This window comes from Pygoscelis adeliae, unplaced genomic scaffold (assembly GCF_000699105.1).
Source record: "Pygoscelis adeliae isolate BGI_AS28 unplaced genomic scaffold, ASM69910v1 Scaffold429, whole genome shotgun sequence".
Taxonomy (NCBI): Eukaryota; Metazoa; Chordata; class Aves; order Sphenisciformes; family Spheniscidae; genus Pygoscelis; species Pygoscelis adeliae.
In genome coordinates this window covers 21,309-37,064 of record NW_008825561.1, presented here as the reverse complement: position 1 = coordinate 37,064, position 15,756 = coordinate 21,309, and the positions used below count along the sequence as shown (strand labels likewise).

General features: G+C 44.7%; 1 protein-coding gene across 1 annotated transcript in view; it reads right to left on the bottom strand.

The window, feature by feature from the left end:
• RIN3 (Ras and Rab interactor 3) overlaps window positions 1-15,756 on the bottom strand; it is a gene marked incomplete at its 5' end in the record, with an annotated part of 46,155 nt that overhangs the window by 10,290 nt on the left and 20,109 nt on the right. Inside the window, 3 exons of the mRNA XM_009332381.1 lie at window positions 4,291-4,599; window positions 7,073-8,560; window positions 13,504-13,595. Coding sequence (XP_009330656.1) covers window positions 4,291-4,599; window positions 7,073-8,560; window positions 13,504-13,595 — 1,889 coding nt within the window. The remainder of the gene's footprint in view (window positions 1-4,290; window positions 4,600-7,072; window positions 8,561-13,503; window positions 13,596-15,756) is intronic.

The following is a 15,756-nucleotide window of genomic DNA, read 5'->3' as shown; positions in this document are numbered from 1 at the left end:
TTAACTGAGATTTGTTCAAGATCATAAGAAAAGATTGTGACCATTGTTCCACTCACTAGCATTTTGCTGTCTCTTGTCTATCCAATACTACTTCAGCAAGGTTTGATTTATGGTATAGTTGAATTAAGAGAGTTAATACATGCAGGCAGCATGAATCCACTTCAGAAATGTATGTTTCACAGATCAGAGGAATTTGTTCCCCTTGAAAAATTTGACCTGGCTCTTTAATTCAATTGTAGAAATTGCGCTAGCCAGAAAAAAGATATGATCTCTAGTCCATCAGCCTTCATTAATAGTAACTTAAATACAAATATCCTCTTCCTAAAGATAACAAAATAAAACTGTGTCCTGGTTTTGCAGGGATAGAGTTAATTTCCTTCTTAGTAGCTGGTACAGTGCTGTGTTTTGGATTTAGGATGAGAACAAAGTTGATAACACACTGATGTTTTAGTTGTTGCTAGGTAGTGCTTACATTAGTCAAGGACTTTCTAGTTTTCCATGCTCTACCGACTGAGAAGGCTGGAGGTGCACAAGAAGCCGGGAGGGGGCACAGCCAGGACAGCTGACCCAAACTGGCCAAAGGGATATCCCATATCATGTCTAGCATCGGTTCTACACTGGCTGCTGAAGTATTTGAGGCCAGTTTCCTTTTCTCAAGCTCAGCTATCCCACTGAAGACACACACACTGCTTCCCGTCCATGCCTTTGTTGACTGCAGAGCCATATAGGAGTGCATCAGGGCAACTAATATCCGGCTGCTCAATTCTATAGGGGATGACAAACTTAATCCTAAAAGCTAAGGAAGAGAAATATTCCAATGGAATATATGTCCTATCTATCCTCTTTTTCCAAAAGCAGACTATGCATTAGCCATGCAAAACTATGCAATAGAAATTATCAAATCAGATGTTTTAGGGCCAGTCACCTAGCCAACTCAATCACTAGTACAAAACTGGTTTTGAGCTATATAATCCAGCTCCCTGTGCAGTTAGATACTCCAAAAATGAAGCTTCATAACCTTAGGTAGTCCACAAGTTAAAAATGTTGCAGTAACAAAATTGTTCCTCTGTTCATTCTTCTTGAATCTCCTTAGAAAGCAGTCTCTCCATCTTTCAGACTTCCAACTTAAGCTTAGAGCCTTTCCATGCCTGATCTTCCCTGCTCATGGACTGACCAAGTTTGGCCTGTTTGTCTCACACAGTATTTCTTCATAAACCAATGCCTACTGCTCCTCTTCTTTTGCTTTTCCATCAGTTCTCTTCCACAGAGTGGCAGCTCCCAGGGAGCACAAAGCTGGGTGCTCCAGGCTCACCACTGCCAGTACACACCACACGTATTGCATATTTGCATCTTGTTTATCACTCCACAAGTGTGACTTGTGTTTTTGATAGAGCAAAAAGCAGATATTCTCGTTCTACTCCTACCACACAATATACCTTTGACATTTTGTCTGAGTAAAGGTATTTCTGAAAGATAAATAATAAGCAGTTTTTTTCTACATAAGATTACAGTGCTTCTATACAAATCAGCTATGCTCCCAAATCTCCCTGTGGGTGTTGGGGCATGCTTTCCAAATGTAGGAGCAGTCGGAGAGTTGGGAGCTTACAGCTCCCCCTGAGTCCTACCTCTTACTTTTTCTCGTGCACAGATAAAAAAATGCCACAAAGAAATGCCAGCCAATTTGTGGGGGGTGGGGTGGGTTTCCAAACTCCTCTTTTTCTATTCTTTTAATGCCTGTTATTCTTACTAATGACTCCTAGTATTTTTAGCAGGCAGGTTACATATTTTTAGATTGTAGTTTACATTCTTGGAGATGTATGTTGCTGTTATTTAGGTTTGCGAAGAACTTGGAAAATACATGGAGTCAGTCAAGGCTGACTTCAAAGTTTCATGACTCAGCAGTGCAAAGATGGGCACTACCACAGGCACAGATGTTCCTGAGTAAGCCTATCCCTAGTTTTAAAGAAAACTTGGTACCTGTTGGGACACCCAGGCCAAACCTGGACTGCTGTACATGGGTCTCAAAATGTTAAAAAAATTAATGTTTCATACGGGTCTGAAAAAAAAGGGTGCTTGATTTGGTGGTATTTGCACTTTGCTTTGAGATATGAAACCATATTCTCAGATCAGCTTGTCCTACGGTCAACCTAAAGTGAATAAAGACCTGGCCTGAGCTGCCAAATTGCAAATTAAACCGGACAACATATGCAGTTAACATGTTACTGAACAGGTAATTTTTCTGACACAGACTGATTTTGGTCCTGTGGCAGAGGGATTAGTTTTGTGTTCCACCTGCTCTGATCTTGGAAGAGGAGGGAACTTTCTAATTCAGCAGTGAGTAAGAGGAGCTAAAAGAAGAACAGACTATTGCACAGGAAGCCGAGCATGGCCTCTGCTCTTCCTGTGCAAAGAGCACTGCGCTGCCTCAGGGCTGAAAGCAAAAGGGGCCCTGGGCTGCTGCTCTCAAGATGGGCAGACAGCAGGAGGAGAATTCCTACCCGCTGAAATCTGGCCTGAGCAGCCCACAGCATGCTCTTCTGCACACCACCAGCTGGGAATTCCCTGTCAGAAAAGTATTTCAGTTTGCTGAATGCTTGTCTTTGCCAGGTGGAAAACTGAAGTGATCTGGGGTCAGTTCATTCTGTTGAAGAGGTTTCACACATTTCACTTCTAAGTGGGTCTACAGGACGTTTCACTCAATTTCTCTCCGAGTCCACTGTCTTCCGGGAGTTAGACTATAGCATTCTCCTCCCCTTAACCTCTTTTTCTGGTCTGAATTCATTGGGGTACATTTCCTTAATGTCAGGCCAGTTTTCTTCTGACCAGACCCTGTTATGCATCGCTGATCATATACACTGGAGAGGGAACTGGACGCACAGGGGTGAAGTCAGCTTCCGACCTACACCCCGCTTGCAGTAGTACTCAGCATGAGAAAACAGCTGAGCTGGCCGAAATGAAGTGCTTTGTTAGCATAGCAAACCACAATGAAATCCTCTGATTTTATGAATGCCAATCTTTTAAAACATATAGGGTTTTTTGAATTATTTCCCTGACCCCTAATTTCTGTTACATAAAATGACACAACGGCATTTCCTGCAACAGAAAGTTCCAGCCCTGAGCTAACTGAGGTGTGACAGATATGTAACGTACCACCAGCATTGGAAGGAGACTGTGTCTCCTATGTGGGTTTTAATGAGGCATGTGAGCCTTTGATCTATACCAAATTTACTCTCAAACTTAACACAACTGTTTTAACAAAGTTACAGCAAATTCCCCTACATGTGTCCAAATCTTCTCATAGTACTTGAAGACAGTCAGAGGTCCTATCCACCCTGCACTTTAGGCTCAGCCCTGCGGTGGCTGCTTGCTCTGCTGTTAATGTGTCTAGATTGGTCATTGAACCTTGCTGCACACTGCCCAAGGGATGACCCTGAGGTGAGGCTCAGAAGGGACCAATTCCTGTATGAGTGCTCCAAGGCTGTTGTCAGTACAAAATAAAGCAGAACTGCTAAAAGCACCTTTGGAGATTGTGAGTTCTTGAAAAACTGCAGGTTGTTGCAAATTAATATCTGGCTTCTCTCCGCATTTATGCATGGCTGGTCATCAGCTCACCAGTATACAAAGAAAGCTCTTAAACCGGCAAGACAAATTCTTGGAGGAAGGGACTTCCTGGTCTATCTGCAAAAATGCATCCTGTCTGCAGGCCAAGGGCTTAACGTGTGCATTTAGTGGTTGGCCTGAGGCTCAAGTTATTTTTATACTCAGAGCACATACTTCCTTACACCGAAGAAGTGTAGTAGTGGCTTTTGGAATTTACTGGAGCATCAGGAATAAGTAATAAACAGTACTAGAGTTCTGCATCTCCTCCTCAATTTAGGCAAAACTTTGTAAAGGCCAAATCAAGAGAGTTTTCCCAAAAAGTCATTCCTAGAATTTACCATTAAGCTAATACAAGCTGGGACAGAGCTCTGAGGATTTATGGAGAGCTGTGTGAAGACCTGTGCAAAAAAGACATTACTCAAAAAACACATACTTACAGACTTCTGTTTTTTGGAGTTATGGAGCTTAAAGTTAACCAGGTAACATCTTATACCTGTTATTAGTGCAGAGAACTTCACAGTCACTAACCAGCCCATTCTGAACACAACCTGTGGACAGCTGATACCAAACACACTGACAATCACTGTTACCTCCAATCTGAATGTTCACATCAACTGTATCATAAGCCCTGTTCCTTTGATACATGGAGAAGGACCAGTGAGGGATACCATTTCAGTAGGAGTGCTGTACCTGGGTTTCCCTGAGCCATGGAGTCATAGATGAGTTTGCAGGACTTCAGCAAGATGGCAATCTTCTTTTCTGGGGAGTAGGCCTTGTGCATGGTTGTGAACTTGTGAAGGATCTTTTCCAGCACTACGGTTTCAGGCACACTGGTCGTGACGCCTAGGTCAGTGGTAGTTGTGTTTTGTATCACAAGCTGGTTCTCTTTTAGCTGCTGTAAAGATCCATCTTTGTTGTGGATTTCTTTTAAGTAAGAATCAATGGCTTCTTTTAAAGGTTTCAGGACACATTTGTACAAAGCTGTCTCAGCAATCACTTCTGCACAGAGAAGGGAGAACACAAAAGTCCATGATAAATAATAGTAGTACAGGTGCAGGCAAAACTCCTAAGAAAGCAGGCAGTTGCTTATTCATGGACTAGTGCATAGCTGTGAGCAGGGGACAGAAATTACACCCCAGAAAGTAAATGTTTCATTACCAACACCCTCCAGAAGTCCCGGATAGGCTTGAGATGAACATCAATGCACAGTCTCTGCCACTGGAGCCGTAGGAGAGCTCCTGCTACCAGCAGCCCCTGCTGTCTTTGCCTGACTCCTGGCTGACCAGCGTGGCGCTGTCAGGCAGCAGGAGAGCCAACTCTGGGAAGAGATGAGGAACGTCACCTAACTGTGCCTCTTTTCACAGTCCTGCCCTTACAGATGCCCAGGTGGGATTCATCTCATGTTGCTTCTGACATCTCTCTCTGACCTGTTTGAGATATTAACTTTGGGATGAAATCAATTGCATCCTCAAAGCGCCCCTTTCTCCGCAGTAACTGAAAAGGGGCTGTAGCCACCAGCTCAGAGGCAGACACCAACATCTGGTCAGAAGTTTCTCACCCTTACTGCTCAAGTGACTCTAACTTACTGATACTTAAGCCACCTCTTACATCACCTGTGGATGAGGAAATAGTCTGTGTGGGTTGAGCATTTGCTTAATATTTAGCAGGAGACAAAGGGAAGCATGAGAGACTGTGAGAAAGTCTGTTGTCTGACTCCTAGAAACCAGAGGCAGAGCTAGAGGGACTGCAAGGGATCCCCTTGTCACCCCTGCACTGAGGCAAAAAGGTCACTGGCAAAAGAGTTCATCCGCTCAGTCAGAGAGGAATGAAACAGAGGGCAGTAACATTTGTGTATACAAAATGCCACTATTTTAAAGAATCCAGAGAATCAGTCAGCCTAAAGCAGGACAAATTCAAATGGTAAATCTTCCACAGTGGGAATTCCTGTCCTCCACAGGAGAAGATAGTCCTCCCTAGGCTGACTGGGCCATATCATCCTGGTAAGGAACTGCCAGTGAACAGGGCCAGATTTAACCAGGCGTGTCTGTGTGAATGTGGGGGGATCCTTGCACACATGCAGCTCTACCAAGCAGAACAAGGACACTTCTTTCTGACTCTTCTCCACCTTCCCTAGTCAAGATTCAAGACAGACTTCTCTGTGCTGACACCCCCTCTGCCTCGAAGAAAGGGGTTATTGGGACAAAATTTGTAGGTGTTACATGAGGTGCATGAGAAGTGAAACTGTAGCTCCCCTCTCCTAGCTATGGCAAGGGGCTGGCAGCAGGTCTGTTCTGCTGTGGAAACTGCAGGATCATGTGAAGCCTTTGCTAGGTGAGAAAGAAGTCAGCAGGGCCTGCTGAGACTGACAGCTGAGTGCCTCTGGGTCCTGGCTCACCACTTAGCTGGGTCCCACCTAATACTGGAGCTGCAGGATCCCCTGCAATCCCTGGTCACTTCTGTGGTTGGCCATGTTCTGTGTTGGGGGTCTTCCAGCTCCCAGTTTGTTTTAAGCCAACTTAGGGATCTCGTAAACAGCTCTGTATTAGTTCTCAGGTCCTCAAGAAACAGTTTTAAGTCAAAAAAGCGTGTGAGTGCATGCATGCACGCTTTTTCTGGCTGTATGGCTTTGACTGGTGTAAAAAATCCTACAGCTCTTTGTATATTCCCTCATGAATGTACCTTAAACGAGCCAGTCCATTTCTTAGCAAGGAGGGAAGTAGCACATTACTCCCTCACAGAATATTGAATGAGAAGCAACAAAACCCCCCTAAACAGCCAAAAATATTATTTTTCCTCCCCAAAGGCAAACTATGTCTGTGGCAAAGAGAGGTGAATGCTGCATTTTGGAGCCAGCAGTGCTCTTGCAGCAGGCAGCTCTTCCAGGCCTCTGAGGTCTCAGGAGCACAGAGCGGGATCAAGTGATTCCTCCAACCTGCTACTCAAAATCGTCATAGTCTTGTCCCTCCTTGTGAGACAGTGACTGACCCCTGGTCTGGCTGCCACATGCAGGGAGTTCTCCATCCTCACTGCAGAGCATGGGGCAGTGGACGTGGAAGGCCATGGGGAACACAGCTGTGCAAGGGGAAGTTGGCCTTTTGTGTTTCTAGTGAACACAGCTCTGTGTGTGTGTGCCTGTGCGTACACATATATACACACACTCATATTTGTATGTGTGTATATGCATTTGCATATATACATACATATATGTCACTCACACACACACAAACACACATTTCTTCTGCTTAAACTCTTCCCTTTAAAACATTCATAATGGCATTTCCCCCCTCCTTGGTATCCCGGTTTTTAGAGCTGCTCCTCCAAGTGCTGGCAACCACAGAGCAGACTTCAATTCACCTCAGCTTTTAGGAGATGGTTTATAATTCTGTAAAGCAGAACCTGTGTCTGCATAATCCTGTCTTCCTCCTCACCTTCCCAAATTCTGCCCGAGGATGAGTAAAGCACAGTCACCTACCTAACTGTTCCTCAGTGTAGGAGGCTGGGTCTATCAGGGATTTCAACTCAGTGCTCTGCACTAAGTAACTCTTCAGCTGTGTCATCATCATCCGGATTTCTTGTAGCATCTCTGTGCTGGAGCTCTGCTTTGCCATCATCTCTAAACTGTACACTCTGTAGTCCTGCACGAGGTTGCCAAAGTATGAATCCTTGTCCTGTGCCAGCTCCACTATCTTCTTCTGCAGCTTCCTGTCACTAGACAAAAAGACTGTGAAGACATTGGACAGGCTTACAAAGGAAAGCCTGTTCTTGGCCTTGCCCAAGATCACGGAGCATGTCTTTTTACTGGATGAACTACTCAGCATCTCCAGGTCATCCTCTGTGCTGCTGGTGGAGTAGGAGTCTGGCTCGGATGCTGATGCCTGAGCCACGGTGCTGCCTCCCGGGCCCTCCAGGGAGGAGTGCGAACCTTTCAGTTCAGCTGAGGTGACAGATTTGCGGCCATGTCCCGGTTCAGTCTTGGTGTCTGTGCAAGTGGCACCACTTGCCACTGTAGTTGAGCTGTTCTTGCACAAAGCCTGTGCCGTGGCTGTGGCTGTCTCTGCCACTGTTCTTTGTTTCGACTGGCAGGAGCTGGGGATCCTTGGTATCTGGGAAAGCCTCTTCCTTCTCGGTGGTGGGATAGGAGGTGACTTTCGTGTCTCAAGGGCATTGCTTTGTATCTCAGGCATGTCCTCCTTCTTCTCTGCAGGTTCGGCCTTTGTCTCCTGAAACTGTGATACAGCCCTTTTGGGAACCTCCCCAGGCATTTCTACAGCCTTTTTGCACAGCGACCTTTTATCTCTGCTCTCTGTACTTGTGTTTTGTTTTTCTTCTGTCTGTTCTCCTTTCAGCGTTTCACAACTTCCAGGCTTACCCACACAGCTCTCCTCCAAGGTCCTCTCACACAGCCGCCTCCGTGGGGGGACAGAGGGCTGGGAGCCCTTCTTGGGGCTCACTGCCCAGGGCTCGTTGACTGAGCAGCTCTGCTTCCTTTCTTCTTCTTTATTGTCACCGCCCTCAATTTTCATTTCCTTGATGCTCTTTCCTAGTGGCTGAAGAATCAGCTCGTTTTCTTCACAGGCAGTCATGGGTTCCTGCAGGAGCTTCAGAGAAGGTTTCTGAACGAGAGTGTGAGAAGGTGGAGGTGGAGGGGGGCGGCAGGGAGACTTCCTTTCAGTAAGCGTGGTGGCAGGGGGGAGATCGGTGCTCACAGCATGGCTTTTAGGAGGAGGTGCATCTGGAGGAAAAGGATTACTGCACTCTTCTATAAAAATAGGATTCACGAACCACAGCCTGTCATTTCCTATTGACAGCTCAATTTCACATGAGCAGTGGTTTGTGCTACTTGCAAAACACTGGGTAGATCTTAAACTGTCTGCCTGGGCAGTGCTGAAAGCAGAGTCTTTTGCAGGGTGGGATAAGTCCTTTTCTCTTCTTCTGTGGTTTAAGGAGGAATCCCAGAAATCTGTCAAAAAAGTAAGAAAGAAAGAAAGAAAGAAAGAAAGAAAGAAAGAAAGAAAGAAAGAAAGAAAGAAAGAAAGAGAGAAAGAAAGAAGAAAGAAAGAAAGAAAGAAAGAAAGAAAGAAAGAAAGAAAGAAAGAAAGAAAGAAAGAAAGAAAGAAAGAAAGAAAGAAAGAAAGAAAGAAAGAAAGAAAGAAAGAAAGAAAGAAAGAAAGAAAGAAAGAAAGAAAGAAAGAAAGAAAGAAAGAAAGAAAGAAAGAAAGAAAGAAAGAAAGAAAGAAAGAAAGAAAGAAAGAAAGAAAGAAAGAAAGAAAGAAAGAAAGAAAGAAAGAAAGAAAGAAAGAAAGAAAGAAAGAAAGAAAGAAAGAAAGAAAGAAAGAAAGAAAGAAAGAAAGAAAGAAAGAAAGAAAGAAAGAAAGAAAGAAAGAAAGAAAGAAAGAAAGAAAGAAGAATGAAAAAATGCTCTGAGAGAATTTTAGCTGCTAATGGTATGTAGAAGTCCTACTTGTTGTTAAAAGAAATGGTACACAAGCATTCACACCTCTGCACAAAGCAGTGTGAAGAGTTGCCTGTTTTATGTGCGAGATGCTTCAAACCAGGGGACGAGCTCAGAAGCTTCACCAGAAACCTCTTTCTTGCCAATTTTAGGACACTCATCTAGTGAAAACTGTTAATGCTGTGCAGCCTATGCAGTGTGAGCAGGAAGGTACAAGTAATAAACATGAATGATTGTGAAAAGGGGTCTATGGCTTGTTCAGTGATCACTGCCCTCCAGATGCAAATAGCTGTGGATACCCGAGGTGAGGGTGTGAAGACCCCAGGCAAGTTCTGTCTCCCTCTTGCTGACTGTGGGAAGGTGCAGGGCTGAGATTTACAGCCTGGATCCAATGTGCACCAGGAGCACAAGAGACATCAGATGAAGATGACTCTACTATGCAGCAAACTCATGTGGCAGAGTCTGTTCTACACAGAGGTCTGATCCTGCTTTGCAGTACAACCAGCCTGGAAACATATGATTTTAAATACCTTCCACAGATTAAAATTACCATTAACATCTATAGCTCTGGATGACAATTATTCGTAGCCACGCCCACTCTGTTTTGCACCTTGCCTTGAGACAGCCTGCCTGCAGGTGTAAGAGAGGAAAGATGGTGCAAAAGACTGTGTACACAGGAAGGTTGTATACTGAAGGACTAAAGGATAGTTAAGTATTTCAGTGCCATCAACTGTGACTGGAAAAGGAAGATGGTGTTTCAGATGCAAGTAGTAATTTCTGTATGTCATAAACCTCTTATTAGAATTTGCCTTTGAATAACTTGTTTTAAAAAAATTGCAAAACATTTGTACATCTTTTGAATAGATTCAGTATCACATTTAACCTTTTTCCCTTCCCCCAGAGGTGAGTTTTCAAACCTGCTTGCCTTACCAGTCTGATTGCTTTTAATCACTCTTAGAGCTGCTAATCCAGGGTCCACTACTGGAAGCATCAGGAAACAGGATCCTGCAAACCCCATGTGTTCTGGCCAAGGGAAAGGGTATAAATCTCTGAGGGTATTCACTGGGTGAGGCCTGTATAGATGCCCACAGATTTAGGGGCAAGGGGAAGATGGGAAACCCTGGAAACACAAGGATGCAGATAACTAAAACTATTTCAGCATGCTTGGTCCCTGGACACAGAGCTGACACTGACAGCAGACTCTTTTGGGTGGACTTACAGGGCACTCAAACGGGGCTGCCACACATCACGTGAACCCTGCCCTGTGCTTGGTGTCAAGCCTGTCTCACTGCAAAAACATCATGTGCTGTGCCCAAGAGGGGATGCATGGGGCTGCACACGCGTGGGATGACCCTCAGTGCTGAGCGTGCGGTACAGCTCTCAGGACGGTGCCTTCAGCTGTGCTTTGCCAGGGCCCCGTTCTCCTGTCAGCTGCACCAGTGTAGCCCCCAGCCCATCACAGGGAAAGGGGTGCAGGGCTGAGCTGGCCGGAGCCCTGGGCAAAGTCTGCCTGTGCCTCTTCCTAAAAACCAGCACCCCAGAAAAGCTCAAAGGGACTACTAGTTAGGAAGGTCGTAGCAGAACTCAGAGCAAAGAAACTCTTCAACTAAAGCCAACACAGAACTCGGGGGTGAAACACATTCAGATAAAATCTCTCCCTTGCCCACTGCATCCCCAAAGACGGGCCACTTCTTCCCTTTTTACTCCCCGGTGCAGCCTTGACTTTTGATGGCTTCCTGCTTGCAGCAAGCTCCACGCCGTTGCTGGCAAGGCCATAAGGCCATCTTCTTTCTGCTGCCACCATGACCTGCCCTCTGCAGGGCTCTGCCTTTCCCCTTGGGTGCCCTGAGCCCGCTGCTGGCCTTGCCTCCCTCTGCCAGCGATGTGGTCCCCTGGGGCACAGCCAGCTGCTGCAGGGACAGGGACTGTCCCCTTCCCTTCAGCAGGTACAAGTGCTGCGGCAGGGCAGGACAGGCACACTGACTCCTCGCTGCCCCTCTGCTCCATCTAACCAAGCATTTCTATAACATAGGCACAGAGTAAGCCATGCGCAGGTGAACTAAAAGACTGTCCATTCCCACCAGGATAAAATTGCTGAATTAGCCTCTCGCCGCCTAGGCTAGTGTCCATGGTTAATTCGACTTCATAAGCATGTCACCACGTTTTCCCACGGACGCTGAGGTTAGAACAGCTTTATTTTCTGATTTCCTACCATGAGAGGAAGGAGAACAAAGAAGCTTAAAATTAAAGTGTTGCCAGGAACAGCAGCACTCTTGACAACAGAATTCAGGAGTAGACGTGCAGATGCAACCGCACATAATAGCATCACGCTGCCAACCCCCTCACATCTGAGACTGTCTGGGGTACGATTTCCTTTAAATGCTCCAACTCTACTAGGTATCAGCAAATGCAAGACAGTGGAAGTTGCTCGTTTAAGTCAGAATATAATGCTGTGGAGCCTCATGGGCTGAGGAAATGGTGAGTAAACCAATCTACAAAAAGGAAGTTGGTTATTTTTCTCAGTAGTGGTCAGGGTAAGACACTGTGATGAAAATGCAATACTCCACTCAGACTGTGAAGGACCAGATGAGGTGGTCTTACCCAGGGTTACCCAGCTGCTTCAGACAGGGTGTTTCCCAGCCCAGCCACACTGTCTCATACAGCAGGAAAAGCAGTTTGATCATCTCCCATTGCTGTCCTGGCTCTTCCCTTAGCTTACACTCTGGGAGGGATAATTAAGCAGTTCTTTGAGACTTTGGCATGTCTGTGATGGCATGTGCTCTTTGTGCAGTGCAATCACACTAATTCTCCTGCTAAAATGCCTTCTGTACCAGCGAGGTCAGGACTAGAGGGCCTGTAGTACATCCTCTTTGACAATATACATAACAGCCAGATCCTTTGTGGAACAATCCAGCTTGCAGATAGACATCTTACTTCTACCCCCTCAAAAAACATCTCTCTTCGAAATAAATAAAAAGCAACATATGAAAATTTCAAATGATGCTAGCTTTCCTTTGGGAGAGCCACTTTGGGCAGCACTTATTGTTTGTGTACCCATTTGTACCCATGAAATTTTGTTCCAGGAAGCAGTAAACAGTGTCACTCATTACTTCAGTCTGTTTGACTTTACTGAGACAGCATGGCAGTCCAAGAAGCTGGCATCATTTCCCAGGAAGTCTTTACACAAGAGCAGGTTTTATGACCACCAGTGTACAGGAGAGAAGGAAGAAGACTACAACCAACATTGCTTTAGTGCTTGTACTTTAGTTAATCCTTCCTTTCAGAAGTTGCTGGAGACTGTTGCCTGAGTCAGGATCTCCTCTGCTGGCTCAAATTGGACAGAAGGTTGGAGAATCATGATACGCTTCTTACATTTTAATCCAAATGTTTACACTTGCTATAATAAAATTAATAATAAGTTTACAACTTGCTATCTCAACTTGCAATAGAGCTTTCTTTAAGCAATAAATGCTAGCTGGACACCCATACTCAAAGATGCTTTGACAAATTGGCATGTATTCAAAATAGAGGATGCTGAAAGTGTTAGAGGCAAATCCAATGGTCAAATTCAACAAAGCTGCCTGAACTGAAACCAGTGGGGTTTGCCCATGCCTTCTGGGAGGTATAACGCAGAAGATCCAAAAAAAGATCCCGAAAGCCCCAGGGTGCTCTAGTGAGTATCTCTAAGTGAGCTAACTCTTCAGCTTTCACCATTGTTTGGCTGTTTTCAACAGCTGAGGGAAAACTGAAAAGCAAAGTAGCATGAGTGGCTAACTGTAATAGCTGTCTCAAGTGGAGTGTGTTAAATGGGAAGGAATAGGAAGGAGACCTCCTTTAGTTAACAAAACTGCATTTCCCAACTCTGTAACTTTATACATCTGATCTAAATTTGCTCATTTGGTGCTGTCACTAAAAATAACATTCCTTTTTTTATCTGATTTGTGTGAAGCGGGAGAACATGCTGGGATACTATACATTTCTGCACCAACTAGATATCCTGCAAAAGGAAGCAGACATATCAAAATTAAAAAATATCACACTTCCATCAGCATTGCCCCCACACATCAGAAGGGGAAATTGCAAAAGTATTATTTTCCTCTTTTCATATACCTCAGATGCCAACTACTTCCAATGTGTGTAAGCTATCCTGAGAGGCTGTGCCGCGCTTCAGTTGTTGAAAGCCCCAACTTATACAGTGAGACTGTAGGTCTCTACACTCCCCTACTTGCACAGAAGTCCAAGTGGAGGTTTATGTCCAAAGGGGCGAGTGGCCTTTTTTTCAGTGTGCTTCTATAAACATAAAGATCATAAACATCTTCTCTCTTGCATTCAGGCCTCCTCAGCTATTCTGAAGACAATAGTTCATCTATCCACCAGCTGCATTATGTCTGTGTGAGACACCACGGTTCTCACAAGTCTGAGTGAAACCCTGGCTGCTTTGAGGGACTTACCTATCCCCAGACTAGAGATAATTTCAAGGTCTTGAAAGCTACTGGCTTCTAATATTGCTTGTGGCAGCTTCAGGGTGAAGGGCAGCAAATCTCTGTAAAAAGAAACACAGTGAAAAACCAACAAAAGAATAAACCCCACAATTGTTAGGAACTCCAGATTTTACCATTGGTTTCAGTGATTGAATTGGTTCACAATTTCAGCCCTGTTCTCTAAAGTCCTGGATGTTGTCAAAGGAAGATCTTACAGCCAGTAAGACATCATGGACATTGTGCCGGCCTGGGTTGCCCTGATTTCACAAAAGATCACCAGCTCCTGTGGTGATGCTTCATGCCGTGCCACTGGCTTAATCACTGTGCCTCGGCTTCCTCCTCTGAAAACAGCAGGAACACCTCTCATCTCAGGGGAGGCCACAAGGGTTGAAATACCTTCCCATGAAAAGTGAGGTGTTGCAAATGGTAATTATTGTAATTAGAAAAGCCATTCTTTCTGGTGTGGAGGGGATTTGCAGTCCTTTTTCTTTCTGTTTACCCCTCTCTCCCCACCCTACTTCCTCTTTTAAAAATCAGTGTAAGTGTAAGGCACAGAGACACAGCAAGTCACAGTGGGGTTAGGGAAGGAAGACCCCCCCTGGGTGAAGCGACCGACAATAAAGAACTACCGCATGATGCTGAGAAAACACATATATCCCTCTACTTTCTGCTCTCAGGCTTCTGACTGCTTGGTTTCTTGAAAGATGCTGTCTTTTTACTGAAAAGAAGATGCACTTTCTCAGAGGATGTTAGTTGCGTTTCACTGAAACACACCCTAAGTCTCAAATGATTTAACGGAGCTCTTGGGCTCGCGGTGAACTGTTCAGGTTTCCCTCTTACCCCAATGACAATTCGCTAAACCTGTTCCTACCTCAATTCCCATTCTAACAAGGACTAGAAAAGCCAGTAATAATAGTCCCTAAAAGGTAGTAAGGAATGGTGCAGGGTCATTTTACACATTAAAAATTTAATGAAATGTTCTGCAAGCTGCAGGAAATTATTTTAGAAAAAGCTGCCCTTGTGAGTAGGTGGTCTCTGCTACCAAACACACACCCCAAAAATGCGTGTGACTGCAGACCTGGGGAGGACCGATCTGTCGACAGATGAATGCAGGGGGGCTATTTTTGCCCTTATTAACAGATACATATCTTACTGATGGATTGTGTACTCCATGGGTTCTCTGTGCACCGCTGAGCACTCTGTTGTCACATTGTTTGACATAAACTGAGGTGATCCCAGGATTTTTTTTTTTCATGGCAGATATCAGGTTTAAAAGAAGAAGAGGGTCCATGGTCCTTCTGCTTTCTTTGTTTGTTATTGTCATATGCATGAGTAGTTCCCTTCTATTTTTTTTATTTTTTGGTAGAAAAATATATCTAAAAATCAGGAAACATGAAGGCATTACCCTAATAGAAAAAAATCTGGTTTTATTCATGGGACAGCAGCTTACAGAGAAGCCACTGAGTCACCTGTTACCTACAGGTGTTATTTTTGTGATCTAAGGTAATCTAGCCAGGCCAAACTTTCTTTTGAGAAGAGCCTGTCAGCCCTGATAAGCTGTTTCCAGCATTTATAGATGACTGTTTACTACAGCCCTGAGAACAGGCCTCTCCACTCACCATCACGGAGAGCTCCTGCAAGCTGCCAGCAAATGGTAGGTCAGTGCCCAAGCAGTCTTTTTATCACCTGCTTCTCAGAAAATTATTCCCTATTTACCTTGTCTTTTGACAGTGACCTGAGAAATCACACGAACCATCTGAATGTCTATTTGACACTCAGAAGTAACATCTATAGCAGGAACTAACAGAAAAGCTTTTCTTTCTTTTTCTTAAGCCATGATCCTTTCTGCAGGAAAGTAGAAGCGAGCAGATTTTCCCTCCCACCAGCCATTTCACTAGAAATGCCCAATTCTTGTTTGCATTTGGGCTATTCTTTGCTCCTTTGGTAAGACAGAAATCTTTTGAACTCAGCTGGCTGCAGAAACAGCCCTCAAAATAGTGCGAGTCTTCCTGGCCTGGTAAGCTGCAGTACACTGTATCATACCATAGATAGACCGCTCCTGTTCTGTGACCTAACCAAGTCACTAACACGACTGCCTTGTAAACATATCCTGAATCTGCTTTTCCCCTCTTAAATGGAAATAACTACTTTAAGAGTCATCTAAGTTTATACAGGGGAGGTCAAAAGTTTACATCCAACTCAAAACCAGGCCTGCTGCAGCAG